General features: G+C 39.1%; 1 protein-coding gene across 6 annotated transcripts in view; it reads right to left on the bottom strand.

Moving 5' to 3' along the window:
- Positions 1 to 7,022: 7,022 nt before the first annotated feature.
- Positions 7,023 to 24,330, bottom strand: part of LOC140716748 (uncharacterized) — a 96,405-nt gene continuing 79,097 nt past the window's right edge. The window contains exons 1-7 of one of the 6 annotated variants that reach the window (XM_073029562.1): positions 23,391 to 23,584; positions 17,052 to 17,077; positions 15,533 to 15,585; positions 12,098 to 12,154; positions 11,294 to 11,350; positions 10,481 to 10,537; positions 7,023 to 8,999 (exon numbers count right to left, since the gene is read on the bottom strand). In XM_073029562.1, the coding sequence (XP_072885663.1) occupies positions 8,815 to 8,999; positions 10,481 to 10,537; positions 11,294 to 11,350; positions 12,098 to 12,154; positions 15,533 to 15,585; positions 17,052 to 17,077; positions 23,391 to 23,462 (507 nt within the window). In that variant the 5' untranslated portion in view covers positions 23,463 to 23,584 and the 3' untranslated portion in view covers positions 7,023 to 8,814. Of the gene's footprint in view, positions 9,000 to 10,480; positions 10,538 to 11,293; positions 11,351 to 12,097; positions 12,155 to 15,532; positions 15,586 to 16,896; positions 17,078 to 23,390; positions 23,585 to 24,330 lie in introns of those variants that run through there. The other 5 variants (XM_073029555.1, XM_073029561.1, XM_073029557.1 and 2 more) reach the window with 5 other exon arrangements.

Here is a 24,330-nt window from a genome sequence, read left to right as displayed (position 1 = left end):
TCCAAATTTTAAGAATTATTATAAAGCAAATCAACTTAGATTTATTGCATCTTTTTTTGAGAAAGATAGAAAGAAAGAGGCATGGATTAGAATAGAACTAGATAAGATAGGAGAAAATACACCAGAAGATTTTATATATAAATGGGAATCTAAATGGATACAGGAAAAGAAAGAATCTCCTATATTAAAACATTTGATTGACTTATGGAATAAGATAAATGTTGATGATGAGACAAAGAAATCTTTATTAGCAAAGAGATCTTTAATTCAAAATAGAATTATTCCTTTTACAATGGATAACCAACTTTTATATAATTGGTTTCAAAAAGGGATTAGATATATAGGAGATTGTTTTGAAGGAGGTATATTAATGTCATTTGATCAATTAAATAATAAATATAAAGTATCAAACAACAATCTTTTTTGTTACTTCCAATTAAGGGTTATTTAAGAGAAAAATTAGGTCAAACAATGTTATTGCCGAAATCTAATGAAATAGAAACTTTAATTCAAAAAGGAAAAACTAAAAAATTTATTTCTTGTATGTATAGCTTGATTCAAAAACAGGCAATTAAACAAGGAGTCCATAAGTCAAGACAAAAATGGGAAAGTGACTTGAATATTAAAATTGAAGAAACAAATTGGTCAAGATTATGTCTTGATAGTATGACAAATACAATAAATGTCTGGTTAAGAGTAGTGCAATATAATTTTTTACATCAATTATATATTACACCACAAAAATAAATAAATTAAATCCAAATTTATCTGATCAGTGTTTCTGATGTAACCAAGAAATCGGAACTTTTTTACATTCTACTTGGTCTTGTTCTAAAATTCAACCTTTTTGGACAAATTTAAGAGTTTTATTGGAACAAATTATTGGAACACAACTTCCACATAATCCAATATTATTTTTATTAGGTGATATTGAAGGGATAAAATCGAAACCTAAATTGAATAAATATCAGAAAGAATTCATAAAAATTGCACTGGCAGTAGCCAAAAAGGCTACTGCAGTTACTTGAAAATCGGATGCATACTTAAGTATAGATCGTTGGAAGAATGAAATTTCCAGCTGTATTCCACTTGAAAAAATTACTTATAATTTAAGAGATAAATATGAAACATTTTTGAAAATTTGGCGCCCTTATTTACAAAAGACAGGATTAAATATATAGGTGCTCCGAAGATACAATTATTGGTTATTTGGGGAAAGAAATAAATATATATATTAAAGTTATAACGAACGCCGTGGGGATGTGGGGATCTTCCGATATCCAGGCACTCTTTCTTTCTTTCTTTTTTTCTTTTTTTTTCTATAGGGATGTTAGGGGGAGGGGCTAAGGGGAGGGGGGAAGGGTATATATTTTTTTCTTTCTGTAATCATTTGAAAACTCAATAAAAAAAGTTTTTAAAAAAACTTATTCACATTAAACATCATCTGCCAAGTATCTGCCCACTCACCCAGCCTATCCAAGTTTCTCTGAATTCTCCTAACATCCTCATCACATGTCACACTGCCACCCAGCTTAGTATCATCAGAAAACTTGCTGATGATATTCTCAATAACTTCATCTAAATTGTTGATGTAAATCATAAACAGCTGTGGTCCCAATACCGAGCCCTGTGGCACCCCACTAGTCACCACCTGCCATTCCGAGAAACACCCATTCACTGTTACCCTTTGCTTTCTATCTGCCAACCAGTTTTCTATCCATGTCAATATCTTCCCCCCAATACCATGAGCTCTGATTTTACCCACCAATCTCCTATGTGGGACCTTATCAAATGCCTTCTGAAAATCGAGGTACACTACATCCACTGGATCTCCCTTGTCTAACTTCCTGGTTACATCCTCGAAAAACTCCAATAGATTAGTCAAGCATGATTTGCCCTCAGTAAATCCATGCTGGCTTGGCCCAATCCTGTCACTGCTATCTAGATATGCCACTATTTCATCTTTAATAATGGACTCTAGCATCTTCCCCACTACTGATGTTAGGCTAACAGGGCAATAGTTCTCTGTTTTCTCCTTCCCTCCTTTCTTAAAAAGTGGTATAACATTAGCCATTCTCCAATCCTCAGGAACTGATCCTGAATCTAAGGAACATTGGAAAATGATTACCAATGCATCTGCAATTTTCAGAGCCACCTCCTTTAGTACCCTAAGATGCAGACCATCTGGACCTGGGGACTTGTTAGCCTTCAGTCCCATTAGTCTACTCATCACCGTTTCCTTCCTAATGTCAGTCTGTTTCAGTTCCTCTGTTACCCTATGTCCTTGGCCCATCAATACATCTGGGAGATTGCTTGTGTCTTCCTTAGTGAAGACAGATCTAAAGCACTTATTAAATTCTTCTGCCATTTCTCTGTTTCCCATAACAATTTCACCCAATTCATTCTTCAAGGGCCCAACATTGTTCTTAACTATCTTCTTTCTCTTCACATACCTAAAAAAGCTTTTGCTATCCTCCTTTATATTCCTGGTGAGCTTGCATTCGTTCCTCATTTTTTCTCCCTGTATTGCCTTTTTAGTTAAGTTCTGTTGTTCCTTAAAAATTTCCCAATCATCTGTCCTCCCACTCACCTTAGCTCTGTCATACTTCCTTTTTTTTAATGCTATGCAATCTCTGACTTCCTTTGTCAACCACTGTGGCCCCTTTCCCCCCTTTGAATCCTTCCTTCTCCGGGGGATGAACTGATTTTGCACCTTGTGCACTATTCCCAAGAATACCTGCCATTGCTGTTCCACTGTCTTTTCTGCTAGGATATCCATCCAGTTAACTTTGGCCAGCTCCTCCCTCATGGCTCCATAGTTTCCCCGTTCAACTGCAACACTGACACCTCCGAGCTGCCCTTATCCTTCTCAAATTGCAGATAAAAACTTATCATATTATGATCACTACCTCCTAATGGCTCCTTTACTTCAAGATCGCTTATCAAATCCTGTTCATTACATAACACTAAATCCAGAATAGCCTTGTCCCTGGTCGGCTCTCGTACAAGCTGTTCCAAGAATGCATCCCGTAGTCACTCTACAAACTCCCTATCCTGGGGTCCAGCACCAACCTGATTCTCCCAGTTCACCTGCATGTTGAAATCACCCATAACTACTGCGACATTACCTTTGTCACATGCCACTGTTAACTCCCTATTCAACTTGCACCCAATATCCATGCTACTGTTTGGGGGCCTGTAGACAACACCCATTAGGGTCTTTTTGCCCTTACTGTTCCTCAGTTCTATCCACACAGACTCTACTTCTCCTGATCCTATGTCCCCCCTTGCAAAGGACTGAATCTCATTCCTCACCAACAGGGCCACTCCACCCCCTCTGCCCACATTTCTGTCCCTACGGTAGCACGTATACCCTTGTACATTCATTTCCCAGGTCTGATCTCCCTGCAGCCATGTCTCCATTATCCCAACAACATCATAGTTACCCATTCGCACCTGAGCTTCAAGCTCATCCGCCTTATTTCTGACACCGTGCATTCAGATATAGAATTTTTAGCCCATTTCTCCTCTCTCTGTTTAAATCGCTACCTATTCTGCTTAACCCAGCTCCCCGAACTCCCCTCGGGCTATACGCCCCTTGAATTTTGTTGTCCTTCCTAAATTTACTTATACTTTCTGCACATTTAACACCATGCTCCATCAGACCATCCCTCTGTACACGTGTCCTCCTTATCACTTGTTTAGCCTCACCTTTCTCTACGACACACTTAATATTCCGGAACCGTGTAGTCCCCACCTGTCCTTTATTCTTCATCTCGCTATCCTCTCTCACATTCTGGATCCCTGCCCCCTGCAAATTTAGATTAACACCCCGCCCCCCCAAGCAGCACTAGCAAGAATTCAACTAGCAACATTCCTGCAAGAATGTTAGTACCGCTCCAGTTCAGGTGTAAACCATCCCATCAGAACAGATCCCACCTTCCCTGGAACAAAGCCCAATTATCTAAAAACCTGAAGCCCTCCCTCCTGCATCATCCTCTCAGCCACGTATTAATCTGTATAATCCTTCTGTTCCTTGCCTCACTCGCACGTGGCACAGGTAGCAATCCTGAGATTGTTACCCTGGAGGTCCTGCCCTTTAGCTTCGCACCTAACTCCCTGAACTCACTACACAGAACCCCCTCACTCATCCTACCCACGTCGTTGGTCCCTACATGGACCAACATGGGAAAATCATGTGGGAAAATCAATATTAGAAAATGAGGCCTTCTTCAATAAACAAAGTGATAACTCAGTTGAACACATGAATCACCCAGCCCCAAGAAAGCTGAATGAAGATTGCACATAACGCACACCAGCTAGAATTCCAGGAAAAAAACACAGAAATTATTAGAAACACAGAGTAAGTCAGGTAGCCACTGTAGGCAGTTCCAATGGGAGTAGTACAGTAGCTTAATGGTTAACACATTGCTTTACAATGCTGATTACCAATCGGGGGTCATTTTCCACCACTGTTTGTAAGGAGCTTGATCATGTTGGTTTCTTCTGGGTGCTCTGCTTTCCTCTCACATTCCAGTTGGGGTATTATAGCATTAGGATGAGGACTGCTGGGATGGGAAGCTAATCTTCTCTTTGAATGCATTGATGTCTTTATTTCAATTTTATATAGTTCTTTGATTATCAATTGTAGTTCTAGTGGTTATACCCAACTTGCCTCCATTAAGATGTCAGCTCTGTCAGTGGAAATTTAAACCTAATTCTTATCATGGGAAAATACAAGAGACTGCAGATGTTGAAAACATGGAGTAACACCCAAAGGAGCTAGAAGAACTCAGCAGGTCAAGCAGCATCTATGAGGTTTCAGTTTGAGGTTTGTCAAAATGTTGACTGTTCATTTTCCTTCATAGATGCTGCCTGGCCCACTGAGTATAATCATTTTAAGGATGTGTAATGATACCATTATGTACAGTTACAAGTCAATGATGTATTTAAACAAATAAAATAATTAAACTTGGACACAGTGTTGCATTTCATTATTGTTGTGACAAGAGACCTTGATATTGAATAGTCTAAGGTCATACTGTTGCACCAACATTCAGATTAAAATAATACAAGAATTAATAGTTAATAAGAATATCATGATAAATTTGTCAGGGAAGATATTGACCTGGAGATCTGAAGGTGCTACTACCTGCTTAAACTTAGAGCCATTTTGCCAAGTTAAAGGGATGTTCTCCCCTTCTCCAACAACTTCCATTGGAAAAAATCAGCCTAAAAAATAATCATGATGTTATCTGTGATCTTCAAATGAAATTGTGTTGTTTTCGTCACCTCATTATAGGAAGGATAAGGAAGTGTCACAGACTCCCAAGTAGAGACAGGCACAAGAGTTTATTCAACTGAATGTCGGTAGCTTGACCGAGTGGCAACGTGAGACAAATCATTCTCGAAACATAAGGACCCTGTGATAAGCACAGATTAAGCTGCTTCAAATGGTCAGCCCATGCCAGTCAAAAGAAACTTGACAAGATTAAACAGAAAGCACAAGGCTTTAATAACTCTAGATAAAATGGCTTGTGACAGGAACCATTAGAGAGGGTGCAGAAGAGATCTACCAGAATGCTGCTTCAATTAGAGAGCATGTCTTGCAAGGTTGAGTAATGTAGGGCTGCACAAAAGAAGAACTCAGTAGATCAGGCAGCATCAAAAAAGAGGAATAAACTGTCAATGTTTCAGAGTGAAAGCCTTAATCAGGAATGGAAAGGAGGGGAAAAGAAGACAGAAAGAACATTAGGGAGGGAGATGAAAAAGTACAAGGCTTTTCTCTTTGGAACAAAGGAGGATGAGAGGTGACTTGATAGAGGTGTACCAGATAAGAGTGGACAGCCAGAGACTTTTTCCCAGGGTGGAAATAACTAATACAAGAGGGCATAAATCTAAGGTGATTAGATGACAGTATAGGTGAATGTCAGAGGTGTTGTTAATACACACAGAGTGGTGGTCAAGACAGATATATTACTGACACTTAAGAGATCCTTAGATGGGCACATGGATGAAAGAAAAAATGGAGGGCCATGTGGGAGGGGAGGGTGAGATTAATTTTGGAGTAGGTTAAAAAGTTGGCACAACATCGCTGTAATGTTCTATGAATATTTTCTATGTACTACTGTCTCTTGAAATCTTAAGATCTAACCATCTTCCTCTTTTTTTTGGGCAATTTCACAATTGAAGCCCGATTATCATGAATAATTTCACTGTCTTTTACCTTGTGTGACAGCCTTTTCTAACTAACGTGTGTCTAACAGACGGAGCAGAACTCTTCAGTGACCTCCATTACTCAAACTTTAATTAAATGCAGTGCTCCTTTAGTTACTGCTGATGTAAAATTGCTTCCACCCACAGTGTAAATCACTGCCCAATATAAATTACTGAGTATGAGACTGGAGCTTTGCTCAGCACCTTGTGTGGTTTACTTTAATGAGTGAGTCTTCCAATATCATTGAAAGGTTGAAGGAAAATACAGTAAAACTGTCTGGTATTTATGAGAGGTATTAATTCCCAAATGTCAAATTCATCAATTCCTGATTATGTAAAGCAATTTCTTTTCAACCAGTTCTTTCATTGAGATGTATTCTTGAAAAGAATGGCTAGACCATACATAGTTCTTTCCTTGTCAAGAAGACGTTACGCTCCCTCTGCCTTTTCTAAATTCACATGCTAAGCTTTCTCACCACCAGCCAAGTGAGGTTTTGGTGTTTGTGGGTTATATCTGATGATAAGGTGTTCTGTGAGATGGTTTTGACTGTTTGCTTGGAGAAAAAGCCCACAGAATTAACCAACAGAATCTTTAATGTCCCTATTCCATGGTGTCTGCAATACATTCAGTTACCTGCAGACATGCTGGTACACTCTGTTGAATTGACAAGGTGTTTTTCAACAATGACTTTGTTGTGTGTTCAAAAATGGAAAAAATACCCTATTTTCACATCTCAATGTTTCTTAATAAGCCACATATTGGCAAATTTCACATGAAACACAATCAAGTTTATTTTTTATTATTAATGAATTCAACAATTACTTGTAAATCACTTAATTTCATTTACAAAATGTTTAATATATGTTTTATAGTAGTTATCCACCATGGCTTTCTATTGAAGGACAAGATAACCTATACATTCTTCCGTTTGCAACCCTGTGTCTGCAAATCTTCATAATATGGTCTCTGTTTCAAAAGATTTCTGCCTTCGGTATCATGCTAGGTTTGCCTAGAATTGTGCAATATGTTGCATTAATAAACATCAACCAAGTTATTATTTCACTAAAGAACAGGAACGAAACTAAAACCAAACTGGGCAATTTTGAAAAACCAACAAACATGATTATAGAGTGGTAGTTCCATGTCCAAGTTTAGCAAATGATCTTTCTAAATGGTTGAACCAAATTCCCTTTTCAGCTGAATTTGCAAGTAGACAAACTTGTATGATAATATTATTTCTATGCTTACAACACTACGGATAAAACAAACCACACCAGAGATTAATATTCTCTGGAGGTCAACTGCTGACTTAATTGAGATTTGTATTGCAGCACACTCATGTGAAGCAAAATTTTTCTCATTAGACTTCCATATATGCATGTGTGTATATGTTCATCTATGGATTGTCAAGAACGGCTTTTTCTTGCTGATAGCACTATCAATTTACAGGACGTTATTCAGGGACTTAGGCTATATTTTTTCTGCTTGACTGTATTTTTACTTGCTATTTTATCTGTGCTGTAAGTGCCTTGTGCTGTGTTGTGCTGTGGATATTTTGCACCTTGGTCCCAGAGGAGTGCAGTTTCATATAGATGCATTTGTGTATGGTTGAAGGATAATTAAACTTGAACTTGACAATCAGCTGGTGGGATTCTTCTAGAGGCACATCAACAATTAAATATGTTTTTTTTTTGTCTGGAAATAACATTTAGATTCCTTGATTTTTAATCCTGAGTTTTGCAGAATCATTGATGTATTTCATGAATTTCATTGCGATGAATCTCAAGGTTATATATAGTATACATACTTTGGTATTAAATTTACTTTGAATTTTGAGCTTTGTTGTCATTAGGTCAGGAATTGGCTGTAATTAATATGTACTTAATTACAGATAAACTCCAATAAGAATAGAGTTTAGGATGTTCTTAGCAGTTATAAAATAACTCAATGGAGTTTAAATTATTGAATTGTTACTCCAATATTAGCACTAATTTTCTGAATGGAATAGAATCAGCAATACAGAATTTTTTTTAAATGTTAGAAGTACAATATTGAGATTTCTATTGCATTAATTGTTGTCACTTGAGATCTGCAACTTCAAAGGATTTGTTGGCCAAGCAAGCTCATGTTCCAGAAACTGGGGATGATAAACATTTTGCAGCTAATCAGATATACAAAAGGCTAATCTGCTTTTACCTTCACACTGAAGATATTAAAGATAGGCTTCTTGACACAGAAAAGACAAAGAAAATAGAATAACTGAATTGTCTAAATACAGCAATTTGATCAAATTCACTGAATGAATGAATGAATATTAAGGAAAAACCTAAAGTAGATCCATATTGACAAATTCAAGGACGTCTGATATACGAGAAGGATGCAATCTACTGAATGTGTTTGTACTTGGTTCTGAGTGGAATCTTAGACATTGAGAAGTAGGATATAATATCTAACAGAAGTATAGTTTACTAAACGGAAACGCATGTTCTGTTAACTTGTATTTCCCGATTTTGGTCCCTTAAGTTTGATACGATAGAGTGAAAGGACAATTGTTGTTAAGAATAGCTTTTAGACCATGACTACTGGAAGTCAGCATTTTATACCCTTTGTGACAGCAGCTCTGGGGCTGTTACAAGGAGCAGAAGCATACAGGTAAATGCATACAGTGGCTTGAAGCCGATAACCATTCCTGCAGCATTTTGAGGTGTGGATTTCTTTGCAGCTGAGGTGGAAATCTGTGTTGTCGTATTGTTGATCATGGAAGAAGTTGTGTTGTTATTACCTGTGTGAAGAAATCACATTTATTATGTAATCATTTTAAATTTGAATACAGTACATTTCCAATATAGCTTTGCTTTTTACTAAGCACAATATACAGTATATAAATATGATGATAAATCTCTCAATTCTCCAACTGTTAAAGTGAACACATCCATTAATTTGTTAGTCACATTTTAATTCTGCAAGTGTGGAATGGGTCTGTTGTGCCAGAATGAAACTGATGGGCTGAAAGACCTCCTTCTGCATCATCGGGCTGTAGCCTTACAGTGGCAATGATCAAGGATCAATTCCTGCCGCTATCTGTAAGGAGTTTGCACATTCTCCCCGTCACCACACGTGTGCTCCGGTTTTCTCCCATGTTCAAAAGGCCTGTGTTAGTATGGGTAGTAAATTGAGGGTATTCTTTGTTGGCACTGCAAGCATGGTGACACTTGCGGGATGCCCTCAGTTCTTGGACTGTTTTAGTATTTGATAAAAACAACACATTTCACTGTATGTTTTGGTGTTTTGACAGACATTGTACGAAATAAAGTGAATATTTAGGAAGAAATAAGAAAATCTGCAAGCCTTATTGGTCTAGTGAACCCATGTGACAGCAGCTGGAATCGACCAATAGATCCGCAGCCAGTGGGAAGACTGCATGATCTTGCCCCGGTCTGGAAGAGATTGAATATTCCATTTGCAATCATTTAGGCTCCCGGCAGAGAAGTGCCAAAGAAATCACAATAAATGGAGTAATTAAATAATAAATGCTTACCAAATTGATGACAATCACTAATCGAATACTTAAGAATATTTGAAAATCTGTGGGGTTTATACTTCCTGTAAAACCACTATGCACCCTGCTACAAAGCTCATCACGGAGAGAAATGCAGAATACAGAATGTGTTTAACTTGGTTCAGAATGGAACTCAGAGTGAGTAGCTGAGTGCAGTATCTGACAGTGGGATAATTGTGAAAATTATTGCTTTATCTAAGGAAATACAAGTTCCAACAAAGTACAATTCCCAGTTTTACTGCCTCAAGCCTGATACAGTGAAGACAAATTATGTTAACCTTATGGTTAGTATTCTATCAGACTACCCCCCCACAGCCCTTTTTCACCAATCAACATCCCCACTCTTTACTTTATCCCTCCCCGTCCCAGTTTCACCTATCACCTGGTGTTTCTCTCTCTCCCTCCCCCCACCTTTTAAATCGACTTCTCAGCTTTTTTCTCCAGCCCTGCTGAACGGTCTCGGCTCTAAACATTGACTGTACTTTTTTTCCATAGATGCTGCCTGGCCTGCTGAGTTCCACCAGCATTTTGTGTGTGTTGTTTGTGTGCAGATTTTCTCTTGTTTATGGTTAGAATTAATGCTTTTGGAATTGGTATTTTGAGAAGAATCATTTCATATTGTTATTAATAGCAAGCCTTGGAACAGAAACATACAAAATATCCAAGTAGTGGCTTGAAGCTACAAGCACTTTCTGTGACCTTACCATGTGTGGTCTTTGGAGTGGTGGCTTCATTGTTCATAGTAGTCATGTTGCTGGAAGCTGTGTAAAGACAACAATTTATTACATAATTATTTTTACTTTAAATACTTTTCAAATAATATGACCTTTACCTGGCACAATATACTGTATATAAACACAATAATAATTTCAACATTGGAGCCCCTCAGTTCCCTGTCTATTAAAGTGATTTGTCAGCCTGGTTCTCATTCTGCAGGTGTTAAGAGCAAAAGACATAGGAGCAGAATTGGGCCACTCGATGAGTACAGACCCAGTGCTATCAAACGATCTTCATACATTAACCCTTTCACTCCTGGAATCATTCATGTGAACCTGCTCTGGACTCTGTTGACAGCGCATGAACAAACATGCTGCTTCTGTCATAGTAAGCGAGTGCTTTGTATTAATCGCTAGTGACAGTGGCTGGAACAGATCAATACTTCCACAGCTACATAATATGACATGGTGAACACTGTTGGTGCCCCTATGATGAGAAACTGAATATTCACTTTGTGATATTAGGCCACCATATCTACAAATACCAAATCTACAAATTTGGTATCTACAAATACCAAATTTTTTTCCATAGATGCTGCCTGGCCTGCTGAGTTCCACCAGCATTTTATGTGTGTTGTTTGTGTGCAGATTTTCTCTTGTTTATGGTTAGAATTAATGCTTTTGAAATTGGTATTTTGAGAAGAATCATTTCATATTGTTATTAATAGCACGCCTTGGAACAGAAACATACAAAATATCCAAGTAGTGGCTTGAATCTACAAGCACTTTCTGTGACCTTACCATGTGTGGTCTTTGGAGTGGTGGCTTCATTGTTCATAGTAGTCATGTTGCTGGAAGCTGTGTAAAGACAACAATTTATTACATAATTATTAAATACTTTTCAAATAATATGACCTTTACCTGGCACAATATACTGTATATAAACACAATAATAATTTCAACATTGGAGCCCCTCAGTTCCCTGTCTATTAAAGTGATTTGTCAGCCTGGTTCTCATTCTGCAGGTGTTAAGAGCATAAGACATAGGAGCAGAATTGGGCCACTCGATGAGTACAGACCCAGTGCTATCAAACGATCTTCATACATTAACCCTTTCACTCCTGGAATCATTCATGTGAACCTGCTCTGGACTCTGTTGACAGCGCATGAACAAACATGCTGCTTCTGTCATAGTAAGCGAGTGCTTTGTATTAATCGCTAGTGACAGTGGCTGGAACAGATCAATACTTCCACAGCTACATAATATGACATGGTGAACACTGTTGGTGCCCCTATGATGAGAAACTGAATATTCACTTTGTGATATTAGGCCACCATATCTACAAATACCAAATCTACAAATTTGGTATCTACAAATACCAAATTTTTTCCATAGATGCTGCCTGGCCTGCTGAGTTCCACCAGCATTTTGTATGTGTTGTTTGTGTGCAGATTTTCTCTTGTTTATGGTTAGAATTAATGCTTTTGGAATTGGTATTTTGAGAAGAATCATTTCATATTGTTATTAATAGCACGCCTTGGAACAGAAACATACAAAATATCCAAGTAGTGGCTTGAATCTACAAGCACTTTCTGTGACCTTACCATGTGTGGTCTTTGGAGTGGTGGCTTCATTGTTCATAGTAGTCATGTTGCTGGAAGCTGTGTAAAGACAACAATTTATTACATAATTATTTTTACTTTAAATACTTTTCAAATAATATGACCTTTACCTGGCACAATATACTGTATATAAACACAATAATAATTTCAACATTGGAGCCCCTCAGTTCCCTGTCTATTAAAGTGATTTGTCAGCCTGGTTCTCATTCTGCAGGTGTTAAGAGCATAAGACATAGAAGCAGAATTGGGCCACTCGATGAGTACAGACCCAGTGCTATCAAACGATCTTCATACATTAACCCTTTCACTCCTGGAATCATTCATGTGAACCTGCTCTGGACTCTGTTGACAGCGCATGAACAAACATGCTGCTTCTGTCATAGTAAGCGAGTGCTTTGTATTAATCGCTAGTGACAGTGGCTGGAACAGATCAATACTTCCACAGCTACATAATATGACATGGTGAACACTGTTGGTGCCCCTATGATGAGAAACTGAATATTCACTTTGTGATATTAGGCCACCATATCTACAAATACCAAATTAGATATAATAAATGAAATAATTCATCATATGTTGAGCCAAATTGTACTTGTCTCATGGGACAGTAAAGGACAGAGAATGACTGCCTAGCTCTTTAGTGAGGAATGCAGTAAATTGATCATTTATTTCTCCCTTAAGAATAACAGAGACAAGAACAATTAAAGACTATTCAGATAAAAATAATGGTGATGTTCTTCATCTGACAATAATTATCTTTTCTTTATGAATGTTAAAATGAACTCACAGTATAATAGAGTCGTAAAACAATGCAGTATGGATGCAGGCCCTTTGGCCCAATCAATCTGTGTAAATCACGATGCCCATTCAGCTCGTTCCAATTATTGATTTAATTTATATGCATCTACGGAAGTGAATGAACAGTTGATGTTTCTGGCTGAGGCCCTTCTTCAGAACCGGAAAGAAAGAGAGGGAGTCAGAATAAGAAGATGGAGGGAGGAGATGTGATAGATGAAACTGGGAGAGGAGGAGTAGTGAAGTAAAGAGCTGGGAAGTTGATTGGTGAAAGAGATACAGGGTTGGAGAAGGGGGAGTCTGATGGAGAACCTAGGCCATGGAAGAAATCGAAGGAAGAGGAGAACCAGAGGGAGCTGATGGGCAGGTAAGGGGATAAGGTGAGAGAGGGAAATGGGAATGGTGAAGGAGAATTGGGGGCAATTACTGGAAGTTTGAGAAATTGATGTTCATGACATCAGGTTGGAGGGTACCCAGATGGAATATAAGGTGTTGCTCCTCCAACCTGAGTGAGGCCTCATTGCAGCAGTAGAGGAAGTCATGGATAGACAAATCTAAATGGGAATGGGAAGTGGAATTAAAATGGGTGGCTCCCGTGAGATCCCGCTTTTTCTGGCGGATGGAACATTGATGCTCGGCAAAGCAGTCTCCCAATTTACATTGGGTCTTGTCAATATACAAAAGGCCACAACGAGAACACCAGACACAGTATATAACCCCAACAGACTCATAGGTGAAGTGTTGCCTCACCTGGAAGTAAAGCTTGGGGCCCTGAATGGTAGTGAGGGAGGAGGTGTAGGGGCAGGTGTAACACTTGTTCTGCTTGCAAGGATAAGTGCCAGGAGGGATATCAGTGAGGAGGGATGAGTGGACAAGGGAGTCATGCAGGGAGTGATCCCTATGGGAAGTGAAAATTGGGGGGGAGTGAAAAATGTGCTTGGTAGTGGAATCCTGTTGGAGATGGCAGAAATTACATAGAATTATGTGCTGGATGTGGAGGCTAGTGGGGTTGTGTGTGTTAGTTTCAGAACCAAATGCCTCTTATTTAGATAACATTCGGCAGACGGACAAAAGCTGGAGACCCTAAACCTTCGATACAAGAACAGCTACTTCAATTCAACTGTTCAGTTCTTGAATCAAGCTGCACAGTCCTAACAACTCCCTCAGCATGCCAACACTGACCACATTTTTCTTGTTTGTTTTAGTCATGTCCTTCCTGTGTAATTTTTGTATATTTAATGCATAATTAAATTTCGTGAATGTTGAGAATTTGTTGCTGGGTTCTTGTGATGCTGCTACAAACAAGCATTCTACTGCACATGCATATACATGTACTTGTGCATATGACAGTAAAAGCACCTTTACCTTTGAATTGCTTTAACTTCTGATTGGAAGAAGATTTAAAGAAACATAAGTTTTGGGAGCTGCCTCCCTGGAGAGCGCATGCTCTCTGCATGATTCTATGAGTCTGTCTTGTCTGATTTCCTACCAAATCCCGTAGATTAATCAGTTACAATAAATTATACCTTATTTTGAAAAGAATCATTTCATATTGTTAATGACAGCACTTCAAGGACTGTAACAAGGAGCAGAAAAATACAGAAAATCCAAGCAGTGTCTTGACGCTCCCTGCATTTTCTGTAACCTTACCGCGTGTAGTCATTGGATTGGAGGTTGTATAGATCACAATAGTCATGCTGCTGGAAACTGTATGAGACATGATATTTATTACATAATCAATTTTAATTTGAATACATGTCAAATCCGGCATTGCCTTTAGCAAGTCATGTCATACCCCACCATCGAAGGAAACGACAAGAGATATAACTTCAAGAAGGCATCACCCATCAACAAAGATCCCCACCATCCAGGCTATCTTTCACGCAGATACCATCAGGCAGGAGGTACAGAAGCCTGAAGACCAACACCACCAGCTTTTAAAACAGTTATATAACTTAAACCATTTGGTTCTTGATCCTACTGGCAAAAGCTTCCATCACTGCAGTTCAGCAACACTATAAACACTTAGCATTAAAATGGACTTTTTTTCCTTTTGTTTTAATTGTGTACTTTCTGGTTTGTATAGCTTATGTTAAATATGTGCTTTTGTTGTGAATGCTCTATGCCTGGGATGCTGCTGTTGAGGCACAGGTCCATGAACAGTCATTTCTTCCTGGTGGAATAATGATTAAAAGACCAAGTTGCTATGGAGAATCTCAGCAAAAAGAAACACAGACCCCAATATCCTCCAGTATGTTAACTGAGGTAGTTCACGTGAAGATTGCCAAACTGAACACCATATGTGGGCTCCTTGAATAAAGACAAAATGGAGAAGTTCAGGTCATTTTTTCTCCTTTTAAGATGACTGGTGTCCATCTCATCTAAAGCGTTCCATTGTCTGCTTCATCCAAGAAGAACTTTTGTTCCTTTGAACCACGTGATGAGTGACAGAAAGAGAAGGACTGCCTGAGTTTAGTAGAGGATGGGACAATGGAAATAAATGGTATTTTTTAAAATATTGACCTCTTAAAAATAAGAAGCAAGAGCAGTTAAAGCAAAACAACAGTGTTCTTTATCATACAATAGCCATCCATTTTTATTGAACAATAAAATAAATCTTACATTGAAGAATTATTGTCTTGAGATATGTAACATTGCCCATCGTGATGTATGCCCTAGACAGAGATGGAAACACATGAATGTTACAAGTCCTTTGTCATAATTACTTATGAAACAATTCAGTACTTTTCACACAGTAGACTAGTATGATTAAAATGCTTCCATGGATAGATATCTAGCAGGGACCTGTAATGATATTTTAGGCTTTTAATTGATTCTAAAAATGCCCAATAGGTACATTTATCAATATAATTTATTGTCAATGACCAGATTGAGGTAATATATTCAAAAATGAAGGGTCTTGGCCTGAAACAATGTCTGTTTATTCCTTTCCAGCACAGTAGATACTGCTTGATCTAATATTTTTCTCCAGCTTTTGTATATGTTACTCAAGATTATATTTGTATGGTTACACTGCAGACAGAACAATGATTTCTAAAAGACAAAAAGTTAACTGTGAGGTACTTTAGAAAGGGGAGGAAAAAGTTCCTAGTCAGTGCAAAGTTTTGTAGGACAAGATCCAGTTTTCTTCCATTTGTGGCCTGGCTACATATTGTCTTACAGCAGAGCCAATCAAATGGTTGATAGTTGATTTTCTTATTCAATATCCAATTTCTACCTGACTTCTGATTGTTAATGCTGTGTACCAATCATTGCAGTGCTTTAAGTTGCAGAAAAGAATGTGAAAACCTTTCAGTTCACAGAACAAAATCTGTCCCTGCTGCATAGATATTATTCTTTGATATTTATGGACTATACACTCAGTGGGCACATTATTAAGTACAGGAGTGCAACACCGTGTGGTCTTCTGCTGCTGTAGCCCATCCACTTCAAGGTTCAATGTGTTTTGCATTCAGAGATGTTCTTCTGCACGCTACTGTTGCAACATGTAGTTATTTGAGTTACTGTCGCCTTCCTGTCAGCTAGAACCAGTCTGGCCATTCTCCTCTGACCTCCATCATTAACAAGGCATTTTTGCCCACAAAATTGCCACTGACAGAATTTTTTTTGTCTTTCACACCACTCTCCTGAGATTTTCTCAGATATTCAAAACACCCCTTCTGGGACCAACAATCATTCCATGGTCAAAGTCACTTGGATCCCATTTTTTCTCCATTCTGGTGTTTGGTCGAAACAACAATTGAACCTCTTGACCATGTCTGCATGCCTTTCAGTATTGAGTTGCTGCCACATAATTGTTTGATTAGATATTTGTATTAACGAGCAGGTGTACCTAATAAAGTGGCCACTGAGTGTACAGGCACTGCATAAGCAAGCTACTGATCAGGATCACTCAGTGATTCAATGCATGTAGTGGGGAAGCAACTTGCAAGAACCTTTTATACGAAGATGAAATTAAACAATACCTGAACTCAACATTACTGTTGTTTTCACTACTTGAAGTCCATTGCTCCACCAAACTTACACTCATCTCTGTTAAGATTCCTGTGCAATTTAGGGCAGTTTTTTCCCAAGTCCAAATGGTTGAGTTATTCATGGAAGCTGACAGTACTACACTTACATTGTATTGCAGTCCTGAGATGGTAACTGAAAAAGCAAAAAACGAGTTAATAATTCCACACAAAGGCAAGGAGGTGAGTAGCAGTACTTCAATGTCAATGTCGGTCAACTTCCTGTTATGCCGACATTTCATCATCAATTGTGATATGACATAAAACATGATTGTGAGTCAATGGCAGGAAAGAGGGAGGCTCTACAATGGGTGGTCAAAACTGCCCAACGCATCACTGGCACCAGCCTACCTGCCAGCAAGGACAGATATACAGATTTTTGCCGTTTCCATAGAATTTTGATTTTTTTTTTATGAGGCCGAGTTGCTAACTTGACTCTCAACCCAACATGCATGTTTAGTGTGCAAGGAGTTGACCAGATTTGAACTTGGGACCACTCGCCTCGAAGTCCAGTACATGACACAACAGCACTGGCCAGCTATTTTTATACAGGAAATGACATTAAACAATCTTGAATCTTGAAATTAAATTAAAATTTGATAATTTAACTTTTGAAATTGCAGACCAATGAATCAGTGGTTTTGCATATTCCTGAGAGCACTGTGGTTCAGTCTTTATTTATTTATTTCTTGAGATACAGCACAGAACAGGCCCTTCTGGCCCTTCAAACTGTACTGTCCAACAACATCTGATTTAACCCTAGCTTAACCATGGGACAGTTTACAATGACCAATAGCAGGAATTGAACCTGCGTCACTGGAACTGTACTAACCACTACGCTACTGTGCTGCCCCGTATTGTGAGGAGATTTGGTCCCCTTAACTAAGAAAAGATGTGTTGGCATTGGAGAGGATCCAGAGGAAGTTCACAAGAATGATTCATATGAGGAGGGTATGGGCTCTGGGCCAGTACTTGCTGGAATTTAAAAGGGGGATCTCATTGAAACCAAAGTCATTGGCTTTTTGAACCAAAGGTTAATAGGTTCTTGATTAGTAAGGGTGTCAAATGTTACAGGGAGAAGACAAGGGAATGAGGTTGAGAGGGAAAATAAATTCATCGTGATGGAATAGCAGAGCAGAGTTGATGGGTTGAAAGGTCTAATTCTGTTCCTATGTGTTATGGTCTTATGGTTTTTTAGCCTTACTCCGGGATGCTAATGAATGCAGTCTAACTTTACCAATACTGATCAACCTGTGGCTATCTGGTGAAATGAATTCATCTCTCAGTGTCCCAGAAAGAGGCAGGCAGCCAGCTTGTGATTTATGAGAGCAACAGGGTGGGCCAGGTTTTCTTTTATGTCTTTTCCTTGTGTTTAACAATGTCGCTACTAATGCACTAAAGGGGATAAGGCCAGGATGACAATTTAATGCAGTCCAGTCTTCCACCCAGACCATGCTCACTTCCCACTACTACCATCAGGCAGGAGGTACAAAAAGAAGCCATAGGTCTCACATCACCAGGTTCAAGGAAAGTTAATACTCTACAACCATCAGGCTCCTGAATCAGCTCCAAACTGATTCTACGAACTACACTCATTTTCAAGAACTCTTTACAACTCATGTTCTCAGTATTATTTTAATTTGCACAATTTGTAATTTGCACATTGATTGTAAGTCTGTCCTTGTCTATTTATGTATAGCTTTTTCTTAAAATTCTCTTTTGTTCCCTGTAAATATGGAAAAATGATTTGCAAAATAGTGTAAGGTAACATAAATATACTTTGATTATAAATTTTACTTTGTACTTTGTTCCACAGTAAAGGTGGGCCATTGGATAACCACATTTGGTAAGGCTGAATGTAAATAATCATATTGAAGAACATCCTCCAGCTGAGTTTAACATGGAGTATTAGCTTCTGAAGCAGTGATGGCAAATTGAGTCCAAAGTTACAAACTGAAATAGAGACTTTCTAATAAAGTGGCCGCTAAGTGTATGCTCAAGGTCTGTGCTGCTGTAGCCCATTCACTTCAAGTTTTGACATGTTGTGCATTCAGAGATGCTCTTCTGTACACCACTGTTGTAATGCATGGTTATTTGAGTTACCGTCACCTTCCTCTCAGCTTAAACCAGTCTGGCCATTCTCCTCTGATCTCCCTCATTAAAAAGGTGTTTTCACCTACAGTATTGCTGCTCACTGGATGTCTTTTGTTTCTCACACCATTCTCTGTAAACTCCAGAGACTATTGTGTATAAAAATCCCAAAGAACAGCAGTTTCTGAGATACTCAAACTACCCCATCTGTCACCCATAACCATTCCATGGTCAAAGTCACTTAGGTTATTTTTCTTCCCCATTCTGATATTTGGTCTGAGCAACAACCAAACCTCTTAGCCGTGTCTGCATGCATTGAGTTGCTGCTATGTGATTAGCTGATTAGATATTTGGATTAACAGGAGTACAAGTGTACTTAATGAAGTAGCCACTGAGCAGCTATTTCATATTTATAGTGATTCAGATTTCTACCTGAGCTACTGAAGGTAGATTGTAAATTGGAGTGGGATGTCCTCAAACTCCTCTCCAAATTTCAGCACTAGAACATCTTTCCTTGAGAATTTACACTTTATCCAATATTTCTCTCCACTGTGTCACCAACACCATACTTCTGTTGCCTGTACAAACAACTTCTGTTCAGTTTACAGCCCCAGGAAGACCTTCATCAAGGCTCCGAATGACACCAAAGCAACTAAACCCAAAGGCATAAAACTCCCCACTAATTGCATGGCTCCACCAATAATAGCTTTTCTCATCCATCCTCTAAACATCATAAGCTAGATGTTGGTCACATTCATATTTCTATCTATAACCAGTAGAATAGATAGACTTTTGAATTCACAATCCACCTCATTATTGTCTACCTTCACTGCCCTTTCTCTGTAGCTATTACACTTTATTCTTCATTGTCACTGATTTAACTTGTATACCTCAATTAACTGTGGAATGATTTGATCTTCTTGAACAGTGTGCAAACAGCAGTATGTCACTGACAAGTAATAAAACAATTCCAATTCAACTTCCATTGGTTTTAAAGCACTTGTCAATACCTTCCATTCATGAAAGATACTACAGAATTCAAACATTTCCTGCCCCTGTGAACCCAACACAACCAGCACTTGACCCACTTCCTTTGCAACTCCACAAGGCCCACATCCCCTAATCCCTTTAATATTCAACAATAAATCAAGCTCTTTAATTATCTATGACTGGGTGACTTTTAGTCAGAGTCATAGAAAAGTACAGCACAGAAACAGGCTATTTGGCCCATCTAGTTCATGCTGAACCATCTAAGTTGCCTAGTCCCATCAGCCTGCACTTGGTCCGTAGCCCTCCATACCCATTTACCTATCTAAACTTCTCTTAAATGTTGAATTCGAGCTCACATGGACCAGTTGCGCTGTCAGCTCATTCCACACTCTGACCACCCTCAGAGTGAAGAAGTTGCCCCTATGTTCCCCTTAAACTTTTCTCCTTTCACCCTTAATCCTAGGGCTATGGGTAACCCCTCAATCTTCTATGTTCCAAGGAATAAAGTTCTGTCCTATTCATTTCTTCCTTATAAATCAGGTCCTCCAGCCCTGGCAGCATCCTTGTAAACTTTCTCTGTACTCTCTCAACCTTATTTACATCTTTCCTGTAGGTAGGTGACCAAAACTGCACACAATACTCCACATTAGGCCTCACCAACGTCGTGCACAACTTCAACATAACATCCCTTCTCTTATACTCCATACTTTGATTTAAGAAGACCAGTGTGCCAAAAGCTTTCTTTATGACCCTATCTACCTGTGACCCCACTTTCAATGAATTATGTACCTGTATTCCCAGATCCCTCTGTTCTACCACACTCCTCTGTGCCCTACTGTTCACAGTTGGTCCTACTGAAGTGCAAAACCTCACACCATATATAACCATATAATGTATATAACCATAACCATATATAACCATATAACAATTACAGCACGGAAACAGGCCATCTCGGCCCTTCTAGTCCATGCCGAACGCTTACTCTCACCTAGTCCCACCGACCTGCACTCAGCCCATAAACCTCCATTCCTTTCCTGTCCATATACCTCTCCAGTTTTTTTTTAAATGACAATATCGAACCTGCCTCTACCACTTCTACTGGAAGCTCATTCCACACAGCTACCACTCTCTGAGTAAAGAAATTCCCCCTCGTGTTACCCTTAACCTTTTGCCCCTTAACTCTCAACTCATGTCCTCTTGTTTGAATCTCCCCTACTCTCAATGGAAAAAACCTATCCACGTCAACTCTATCTAACCCCCCATAATTTTAAATACCTCTATCAAGTCCCCCCTCAACCTTCTACGCTCCAAAGAATAAAGACCTAACTTGTTTAACCTTTCTCTGTAAGTTAGGTGCTGAAACCCAGGTAACATTCTAGTAAATCTCCTCTGCACTCTCTCTATTTAGTTGCCATCTTTCCTATAATTCAGTGACCAGAACTGTACACAATACTCCAAATTTGGCCTCACCAATGCCTTGTCCAATTTTAACATTACATCCCAACTCCTATAGTCAATGCTCTGATTTATAAAGGCCAGCATACCAAATGCTTTCTTCACCACCTTACCCACATGAGATTCCACCTTCAGGGAACTATCCACCATTATTCCTAGGTCACTCTGTTCTACTGCATTCCTCAATGCCTTACCCTTTATCATGTATGTCCTATTTTGATTAGTCCTACCAAAATGTAGCACCTCACACTTATCAGCATTAAACTCCATCTGCCATCTTTCAGCCCACTCTTCTAACTGGCCTAAATCTCTCTGCAAACTTTGAAAACCTACTTCATTATCCACAACGCCACCTATCTTAGTATCATCTGCATACTTACTCATCCAATTTACCACCCCACCATCCAGATCATTAATGTATATGACAAACAAAATGATGCTAAACAACAACAGACCCAGCACCAATCCGTGTGGCACACCACTAGTCACAAACCTCCAGTCAGAAAGGCAACCCTCTACTACCACTTTCTGGCTTCTCCCACAAAGACAATGTCAAATTTGATTTACTACCTCATCTTGAATTCCGAGCTGCTGAACCTTCTTGACTAGCTTCCCATGCGGGGCCTTGTCAAATGCCTTGCTAAAGTCTATGTAGACAATATACACTGTCTCACCTTGTTCAACTGTCCTGGTAACTTCCTCAAAAAATTCTATAAGATTGGCTGGACATGCCCTACCAGGCATGAAGCCACGCTGACTATCCCAAATCAGTCCATGTCTATCCAAGTGTTCACATATCTCGTCCCTTAGAATACCTTCCAATAACTTTCCCACTACTGATAACAGTCTCTGTTTATTTTTTGAGCTTTTCTTAAACAGTGAAACAACATTGGTCATCCTCCAATTCTCTGGCACCTCACCTGTCGCTAAGGATGATTTAAATATCTGTGCTAGGGCTGTGGCAATTTTTGCACCTGCCGAAGTGTCAGGGTTCAAGGGAACACCTTGTCAGGCTCTGAAGATTATCTACTCTCATCTGCAACAGAAAACACCTCCTTCTCTGTAATCTGCAAGTTGTCCATGAAGTTGATGCCACATTGCCTCACTTCTTTGTTGTGTTTAGTCATAGAGTTAACAGCACAGAAACAGGTCCTTCAGCTCAACTTGTCAATGCTGAGCAAGATGCCCCATTTGGTCCATAACCTACTAAACCATTCCAATCCATGTATCTGTCCAAGGGTCTTTTCAAAGTTCTAGATGTACCTTCCTCAACCACTTTCTCTACCAGCTGAATTCCACATAGATATCAGCCTTTGTGTAAAAAATAGTTACCTCTCAAGTTCCTGTAAAATTTCTCCCCTCAAACCTGTACCATCTAATTCTTGATTTCCCAAACCTGGGAGAAAATCTGAGTGCGTTCACTTTTTCTATGCTCATCATGATTTTATACATCTCTTTTATATCACCTCTCAGCTCATACTCTCTAAAGAATAATGCCTTCTAACTCATTTCCTGTTTCCCAGTATAAAATGATCCAAAAAAACTCAGAAAAGTAATTAGTTTCCACAATCTCAAATGAAATTTATGCTTATTAAAAAACACAAAGACATTATACAGATGCTGGTAATCTAGAGCCACACACACACACAAAATGCTGGAGGAACTCAGCAGGTTAGGCAGCATCAATGGAAATGAATAAAGAGTCGATGTTTCAGGCTGAGACCTGAAGACCTGATGAAGGTTCTCAGTTAGAAGCACACTGTTCATTCTTTTCATAGATGCTGCCTGACCTGCTGAGATCCTCCAGCATTTTGTGTGTGTGCCCCATGCTCATTAAAAGTTTGATAGTAATTTTGAAAGTTTTATAACAGGCTGAACAGTTGTACCCTTTGTGATATCAAGCAGTAACTTACCAGTGTAGTTTGTGTTTGGTTTATACTGTAGTGGACTGACACTAAAGTTAAAGTCTTTTCCAGTTTGTGCATTTTCTAGCATGCAGAGCGTCTGCGAATAACTTGGTGTACACTGAAGAAATAAACCGAGAAGAAGCACAAGTAGAATTGAAGCCATTTCTCTCTGTTGGGAGCTGTCTGAATGCTGAAGAGGTGAGGTGTCAGTAGAAGATTTAGCTCCGCTGATTCCTCTATGGTTTAAAGGGAGCTCAGATGCACCTCCCACAAGTTATTCAAATTTAAAATTATCTGTGATTGATATTCAAATGATTTTAAATTTGAATAACTTGTGGGAGGTGCATCTGAGCATTTTCTGGTTCTGCAACTTTTTTTTTACCTGTTGAGATTGTCAGTGGAGTCCCTGTACACACTGTCCAGTTCCACTCACAGATGATTCAGACAATTACTGAAATGTGCACACCTAGCTCCCAAAATGCGTAAAAATGTTGTTGTCTGATGCAGTTGCAGATGTCGTAGGGGAGAAACAACATATCCTTCAATGTCACTACTGATGCAGTTTGACTATTAACAAAACTTCCTATTGTATCCACCTCTACCACTGTCGCTAGCAGTGCATTCCAAGTGCCCACCACTCTCTGTTTGGAAAATCTTACCCCTGACAAGGAACCCTTTGTACCTACTTCCAAGCACCTTAAAACTGTGCCCTCTCATGCTAGCCATTTCAGCCCTGGGAAAAAGCCTCTGGCTATCCACACGATCGATGCCTCTCGTCAACTTGTACACATCTATCAGGTCTCCTCTCATCCTCCGTCGCTCCAAGGAGAAAAGGCCGAGTTCACTCAACTTATTCTCATAAGGCATGCTCCCCAATCCAGGCAACATCCTTGTAAATCTCCTCTGCACCCTTTCTATAGTTTCCACGTCCTTCCTGTAGTGAAGT

This window comes from Hemitrygon akajei, chromosome 26 (genome assembly GCF_048418815.1).
Source record: "Hemitrygon akajei chromosome 26, sHemAka1.3, whole genome shotgun sequence".
In the NCBI taxonomy this organism is placed as follows: domain Eukaryota; kingdom Metazoa; phylum Chordata; class Chondrichthyes; order Myliobatiformes; family Dasyatidae; genus Hemitrygon; species Hemitrygon akajei.
Note: the sequence above shows the minus strand (reverse complement) of the source record. Positions and strands in the feature narration are given on the sequence as shown.